Below are 8,287 nucleotides of genomic sequence, written 5' to 3'. Positions count from 1 at the left end.
AGTAGAGACGGGGTTTCACCGTGTTAGCCAGGATGGTCTCGATCTCCTTACCTCGTAATCTGCCCGTTTCGGCCTCCCAAAGTGCTGGGATTACAGGCTTGAGCCACCGCGCCCGGCCTCAAATGCTTTCTTTGCCTTGCTTCGGTGTGCACCTTATACAAGCTTTCCCCTTGGGCTCCAAACCACCCGCCGTCTGGCACTGCCTGATTCTTGAATCAAACTCCTAAAATTTTAAGTGCTTAGGTTTATCTTTTTTCTTTTTTTGAAATGGAATTTCGCTCTTTTCTCCCAGGCTGGAGTGCAATGGCGCGACCTTGGCTCACTGAAACCTTCGCCTCCTGGGTTTAAGCCATTCTCCTGCCTCAGCCTCCCAAGCAGCTGGGACTATAGGCGCCCGCCACCTCTCCCGGCTAGTTTTTTGTGTTTTTTAGTAGAGACGGGGTTTCACCGTGTTAGCCAGGATGGTCTCGATCTCCTAACCTCGTGATCCGCCCGTCTCGGCCTCCCAAAGTGCTGGGATTACAGGCTTGAGCCACCGCGCCCGGCCTCTTTTTTCTTTTCTTTAGAGAGAAGTCTCAGTCTGCTGCCCAGGCTGGAGTACAATGGTGCTTGACCTCCTGATTCTCCTGCCTCAGCCTCCCAAGTAGCTGGGATTACAGACTCAAGCATCCATATTCAGCTGATTGCATGTGTTCTATGTGTAAGGCCACACTACAGGTTTCTTGCAGAACTAGGACCAGATCCCAGATGGAACTGGAAGTTGTGAAAAGAACAGGGGCTTTGGAGTCACACAAGTTAGCCATGTGCCCCAGGTCCATCTATCCATCTAGTAAGTAGGCTAACTAGACTTACTCGCTCTGAGACCAGGGCAAGTGACTTATCTGCACCAAGCTTCCGTTTTCTAGCTGTATTTGCTGCAACTAATGTTTGTGTTTTAAGGCTATTGTGAGGATTAAATGAGATCACAAACTAAAGCACCTGAAACCAAGTGCATGCTCCCTACCTTGTCTCCTGACTTCTCTCTCACATCTATGTTTCGATGCGATTACCCAAATGTCTGAAAGTTTTCCATTTTAGAAAGAGATTTACTTTATTGTTGATGACAGTGTAAACTGCTTCAACTCTTACAGAACACATTTAGGCAGTTATCTATCAAAATTATCAGTGCGTATTTTGACCTAGTAATGCCACTCCTGGGAAACTGTCCTACAGATATACTTGCACACATTCAAAATGATGTAGGCACAAAGGAATTCATGGCAGTCTTGTCTGCAACAGGAAAAGACTGTAAACAAATCAAATGTCCCTCAATAGGGGACTGGTTAAATAAATCAAGGAAGAAATTATTATGCAGGTATAAACAAGGAGAAAGAAGTTCTCTATATATCAACATGGAAAAATCTCCATAGTGTTAGGTGAAAAAAACAAAGTGAGGAACAGTGGGTATAGTCCACTACATTTTATAAATAAAGATGAGAGAAGGAAATAATATTTGCAATGCATAAAGAAACTTTGAAAGAATATATCCAAAAAACCCCTAAAATAATAAGTGTTTATTCATGTGTGTGATTCGAACTAAATAGATGATGAGGATGGGGTGGAAGGTGTACTTTTCAGGCCTGACTTTTCCAAATATTTTCACATTTTTGAACCATGTATATAGTTTTTTTATTCCATTTCAATTAGCTGTATGCAATCACCAGGCCTACCACAAAGACATACCAAATGCTATTTACCTGCCAGGCTCCAGAAATGACACAAAGGCACACATTTGAAAGAAAAAAAATTTATATAATTTCTATATGCAAGAAAAGCCTATACAAATTAAGTTTAATGTTAATGAAGTTTCTTCTTCAATTCAAAAGGAAAACTTTTGTGCAGTTAGGACCAGATGACCTAACTAGATGTCACAGTGTGAAATATTGGGTGAAAACTGAAGGTATGACTGCAGTACAAAGAACAATTCACATAACTGTGTGAAATTCAAGCTTCGTCTGATTGCCTAGGCAGCATGGACAGCAAGCAGCTAGTGAAAGTTCAGGTTAGAACAAACAAATGATTATAGCTGTCAGTGGAAATGTACACATTAACCTAGCAATGAACTTGTCAATAATTACCATCTATTGACTTTGTCCATGTTTGGTGCTTGGGCTGTAACACCTTGGAAAGAAGTCTGCCAAAACAGATCGCATTTATATTAGGAAAGAATCGAGCAGTGATTATCCATGTTAGCAGAGGGCTAGGAACACTGGGAGGAGGGTTTGGATGTGAACGTCTAGACATCTTCGGGCACATTAAAGTGTGTGGAGTCAATAAAACCTTTGTGTTCAGATTGCATCGGATCCTCAGGACACTCAAAAGAACAGAAATTGTCCTAATATTTAAAACTTGCTTCCACAAACACAAGAAATTCCAAACTTAATCTGTCTGATTATCCTTTGGAAAGAAAATCTCTTTCCTCACACGTTTCAGGGCACGTCATAAAAATCGATGTGTGACTACCACATATTAGGCACTGTTCTACGCTTTGAGGAGCACTGGATAATTGTTTACAATCAGAGTCTCCAATTCTGTTCTCCCCAACACACACACCTATCTGGTCAGTCATCTTGGGAGGCAATAGGAAGAAGCTCTGTGAGATTCAGTGTCTACTGGGTCAGGGCAAATATCCCCACATAATCAGTAGAATAGATTATTCCTGTGCAACCTAATGTCTGTCTACTAGTAGCTGCTGTCTGCTTTAAATTTATAACAAAGGCTGGGCACAGTGGCTCATACCTGTAATTCCAGCACTTTGGGAGGCCGAGGTGGGAGGATCACTTGAGCTCAGAAGTTCAAGACCAGCCTGGGCAACATAGCAAGACCCTGTCTCAATTTTTTTAATAAAAAATAAAATAAATATATAATATTTGTATAACACATTATACTATGTATCTTATTTAGGGATTAGACTAATATTTAGAATGATAATAAGGGATTATTCTATCCCTAAATAATATATATAGTATAGGCTGGGCACAGTGGCTCACGCCTTTAATCCCAGTACTTTGGAAGGCTGAGACGAGTGGATCACCTGAGGGCGGGAGTTCCACCAACATGGAGAAACCCCATCTCTACTAAAAATACAAAATTAGCCAGGTGTGGTGGCGCATGCCTGTAATCCCAGCTACTTGGGAGGCTGAGGCAGTAGAATTACTTGAACCTGGGAGGCAGAGGCTCCGTCTAAAAAACGCTGTCTAAGAAAAAAAAAAAAAAAGATATATAGTATAATGTGTTTATTGTATTGATTTCACTGTTTTTATAGTGGATGACCACACACCTAATGGGGATCCAGAGTGATCCGAGGCAAAAACAGATTTACATCTCGTTAGCAGAAGCTGGTTTAAACATATAGGTTCTTTTTTTTTTTTTTAATTGAGTCTCACTCTGTTGCCCAGACTGAAGTGCAGTGGCTCAATCATAGTTCACTGCAGCCTTGAACTCCTGGGGTTAAGCAATCCTCTCACCTCAGCCTCCTGAGTAGCTAGGACTTCCAGTCTGCACCGCCAAGAGTTACATTCCCTGAAATACATGTTTCAATTAAAAAAAAAAAAAAATTTTAGATACAGGTTCTTACTATGTTTCCCAGGCTGGTCTTGAACTCCTGGCCTCAAGCAATCCTCTCCCATCAGCCTCCAGAGCCACTGGAATTATAGGCATGAGCCTCTGTGCCCAGCAAAGCATATGAGTTCAAAGCACCAGCTCTGATTCTTAGCAGCCCTGTGACCTTAGATAAATTATTTACTCTTATCTGTAAAAACAGGACAACCATAATATTTAGTCATAACATTGTTATAAGGATTAAATGAAGTAATTCATTCAACAAATCATTACTGAAGACCTATTATATGCCGAACATTGTTAGGCACTGAGAGTACAGTGAATAAATGCATGTACCAGACACGTAATAAACTTGGACTGTTTTTGTCTAAAAGTATGTACACTCAAGCTTGGGGTTGTACCTAGGATTTAAAGAAGTTTAAAGCTGCAGAAACAGGAATGAATTATTTATTGGGCCTAAGATCATGAAGTTGAAATGTTGACGAACACAGAATAGTATCTAATTACAAGAGAGTATTGTTTGATCGAGGGTCAGAAGCAAATAGACCTGTTGATTGATTTAACATGTGTGTTGAGCAATTTATGCAGCATATTAGGTTAATTTTCTAAAGGCTAGAACTGGTTGTCAGGCGTTTTAACACCTCTTCCATAACAACATCTGTGAAAACTCAGAACAGCAATGAGTTCTAGAATAAAAACTGGAAGAGTATAACTCAAGTGGAATAGTTATCAATACTGATGATAAAATATTTTTTAAGATAAAGTTATTCATTATTTTCTGAAAGGATTAAAAACTGCATTACACCTACTGAATACTTTTGCCCCGAGAGTTACATTCCCTGAAATACATGTTTTAATCAGTTTAGAACTATGTAATGGTGAGTCAGTACTCTGCTTGTTAAACCAGGATGCTCCTCCTAGGATAACTGAAGCACAGCAGGGGTTAAGAGAAGTCAGAATAAGAAAATGTATCTTCCTGAAGCATCCATTTTCCCTCGGCTTTTCATATTGAAACCCACAAAAATTTATCAGAGAACAGAATGCGAAACTCTACTTAATTTCATAACATAAAACATGAAACATTGGAGAAACAGCTTGCTCTGGCCTCTCGTTGGGGGTATGGAAGCTCTGGGCTCTTTAGGAGAAAAGTTAGTGAGCACTGTGCATTATAAATGAATTTTTCCATCTTTTCACATTGTTGTCTGTGAAAAGGGGTTTGGAATCACTTTTATAATGTTTTTAATTTTTTGTTTACTTCCTGACTTGTCATTGCTTTCTGTTATCTATGGAAACTGGAAATAAACTACCACACACCACAAAAATAATAGAAACACAACGTATTTCTGACTAGGACACAGCGGCTGAGCTTTGAAAAGCATTCATGACCATCTGGTGCGCTCTACCAACAACATCAGAGAGGAAGACTTTTCTGTTACTGCAATAACACAAGGTGCTAAGAGAAGATCTGTGAAAAGGAATTCACTCCAGTACAAAATCCCCGCTAAAGTTCGCCTTGCAGAAGACTGTAAACTAGCTTGACAGAGTTTACTTAACCTCCATAGCATTGTCCAAAATGTTAGACATTCAAAATCTAAGAAAAGTGAGTCGGCTGTAAAACCTACTCTCTAATTCATGTATCTGCGTGTATGCTTTTCACAGTACTTATCACTGTCAGAAACGATCTTAGCCAATTGTTTCACGTGTTTCTTGTCGGTCTCCTCCACCCTCAATCTCCACAAACAGGGTCACTTGTATCTCCAGCATCTAGCCAAGCACTGGGGTATTATATAGTACATGCACAAAACGTCCTTGTTGAGTTTCTTCAGCAAGAGTCAGTGATGACCACTTTTGATCACACATACTTCTCAATGGATACTTAAGTCAAAGATAGGGGAAAGTGTGTCTGACCTATTCAGAGTGCAGGAACCCATTTGATGGAGTGAATGCTCCTCTGGATTCTCCGCATCTTTTGCCATCTTTGATGCTGAAACGCTAATGGGAGGCGTAAATGGGGAAAAGTGGTTTTTGTTGTTGTTTTAGTAGAGATGGGGGAGTGGAAGATCTCGCTTTGTTACCCAAGTTGTTCTCGAACTTCTGGTCTCAAGCGATCGCCCCGCCTCAGCCTCCCAAAGTGCTGAGATTGCAGGCGTCAGTCACGACCCCCAGCCTTGGGAGAAGGCCTTGATAGGACATTTCTCCTGTGTTTAAGGCAATGCCGAGGCTAACCGCCTTAGGGCTTCAACACCAATTCCCCGAGATCCCATCAGCGGACAGGGTGAGTCCAGCGCCCGGCCTCCGGCAGCGAGCGCTGCGGAGCGCACCAGGGCCGCCGCACCCGCGGTCACAGCAGCGCCGCTCCAGATTCGGGAGGAAATCGCGCTCTGTCCCGGGTTCTGCTGGCATCCTCCGGGGCCAGGCCCGGCTCCCGCCAGCCGGGGTGGGCACGGGCACACCCTTTGGACGTCCCGGGGAGTTAGCCCACCCGAGTCCCCAGCCCGGACGCCGGCGGCGCCAGTCCTCTGCTCACCGCTAGGGAACCTGCTGCTGTCGCCGGCCTTGTTGAGAGCGCTGCTGGAGCAGCCCATCTCGGGGAGCGCAGACACCTGTCTCAGCCCCGCGCGGGTGTCAGCCCGGAGCCGGGATCCGAAGGCAACCGCACCCGTAGCCGCGGAAGTTTCTCCAGCTCTGCAGCCCGGCTCCCTTGGGCGTAGAGCGCAAGCGCGCAGCGGAGCTAGGCGTAGGGGTGCGCACCTGGAGGAAAAAGGTAGCTGGCAGGAGGTGGAAGGAGCCAGGGAGGGCAGAGCGGAAGAGAGCGGGAGGGCCAGGACTCAGAGGAGGGCAGGGACAAGTGGATCCCAGGAGGCAGGAGGGGAGACGGTGGAGGGTATGGCACAGTCAGAGAGGAAAAACCCCTAAAACAGGGATAGGGAGGATGTCAGGGGGCGAGGGCGAAGCGCTGGGAGGTATCATCTGACTCATCACTAAATAGCCAGGGACGGGAGGCAGCCTTGGGACTAGGGGCTATTGATTGGTGGACTAGATGTGCGATGACAGTCTTATTTTCTTACATAACTACAATTACCACAAGAAAGTTTAACTTTGGTACAGTACGGTTTAATCCACCCTCCATGTTTCATTGTTGCCAAATGTCCAATCCAGGACTGCACGTTGCATTTAGTTGTGTCTCTCTTTAGTTTGCTTTAATCTGAAGTAGTTCCTCCTGTCTTGCTTTGTCGTTCATGACTTTGATATTTATTAAGAGAACAGACTTTTTTTTTTTTTTTTCCCCGGAGACTGAATCTCACTGTGTCGCCAAGGCTGGAGTGTAGTGGCAAGATCTCAGCTCACTGCAACCTCCACCTCCCTGGTTCAAGCAACTCTCCCTGCTTCAGCCTCCTGAGTAGCTGGGATTACAGGCATGCGCCACCACGTCTGGCTATTTTTTGTATTTTTTAGGAGAGATGGGGTTTCTCCATGTTGGTTAGGCTGGTCTCAAACTCCCGACTTCAGGTGATCTGCCTGCGTCAGCCTCCCAAAGTGCTGGGATTACAGGCATGAGCACCATGCCTGGCTGGGCCTTTTTTTAAAGAGATAGAGAGAGAGGCCGGGCGCAGTGGCTCATGCCTGTAATCCCAGCACTTTGGGAGGCCGAGGCAGGTAGATCACCTGAGGTCAGGAGTTTGAGACCAGCCTGGCCAGCATGGCGAAACCCCATCTCTACTAAAAATACAAAAAGTACCGGGCTTGGTGGCACACACCTGTAATCCCAGCTACTGGGAGGCTGAGGCAGGAGAATCTCTTGAATCTAGGAGGTGGAGTTTGCAGTGAGCCAAGCCTGCTCTTCAGCCTGGATGATGGAGCAAGATTCCATCCAAAAAAAATTTTTTTTTGTAGAGACGGGTATGTTGCCATGTTGCCCAGGCTGGTCTTGAACTCTTTGCCTCAGGGGATCCTCCTCCCTCTGCCTCCCCAAAGTGCTGGGATTACAGGCATGAGACACAGTGCCTGTGATTTTCTAATTACATTATTTCTTCTATATTGATTAGCTGCCATTCTACTATGAAGTAAGGAAGTGCTTTTCCTTTCCCCCATTTATTCACTTTCATCAGTGAGTACTCTTGAAGTCTCACACTATCCAATGTAGTATGTTACCATCTGTAATAGTTTGCTAGGGGTGCTATAACAAAGTACCACAGACTGGATGGCTGGAAGTGCAGACATGTATTTCCTCATAGTTCTTGAGATTAGAAGTCAAAGATCAAGATGTCAGCAGAACTGGTTTCTTCTGAGGGCTTCTCTTCTTGGCTGGTAGATGGCCACCTTCTCCTTGTCTTCACTTAATCTTCCCCTTGTGCTTGTCTGTGTCCTAATCTCCCCCTCTTATAAGGACACTAGTCATATTGGATTAGGGCCCATATAACCTCATTTTACCTTAATCACTCAATCAAATGCTATATTTCCAAATACCGTACAGTCACATTCATAGGTTCTGGGGGTTAGGATTTCAGCATATAAGTGTCCCAGGAGACAATTCAGTCCATAATAGCATCATTTTAAAATATCTGAGACAGAGTCTCACTCTGTCACCCAGGCTGGGGTGCAGTGGTGCAATCATAACTGGCTGCAGCCACGAGCTCCTGAGCTCAAGCAATCCTCCAGCCTCAGCCTCCTGAGTAGCTAGGACTGT

General features: G+C 44.3%; 1 protein-coding gene across 1 annotated transcript in view; it reads right to left on the bottom strand.

The window, feature by feature from the left end:
• The window catches only part of ERICH5 (glutamate rich 5), a 27,847-nt gene extending 20,976 nt beyond the window's left edge, over positions 1-6,871 (bottom strand). Inside the window, exon 1 of the mRNA XM_003903006.4 lies at positions 6,128-6,871. Coding sequence (XP_003903055.2) covers positions 6,128-6,185 — 58 coding nt within the window. The 5' untranslated portion in view covers positions 6,186-6,871. The remainder of the gene's footprint in view (positions 1-6,127) is intronic.
• Between the last annotated feature and the right edge of the window lie 1,416 nt (positions 6,872-8,287).

The sequence above is a fragment of the Papio anubis genome, chromosome 8 (assembly GCF_008728515.1).
Source record: "Papio anubis isolate 15944 chromosome 8, Panubis1.0, whole genome shotgun sequence".
In the NCBI taxonomy this organism is placed as follows: Eukaryota; Metazoa; Chordata; class Mammalia; order Primates; family Cercopithecidae; genus Papio; species Papio anubis.
Note: the sequence above shows the minus strand (reverse complement) of the source record. Positions and strands in the feature narration are given on the sequence as shown.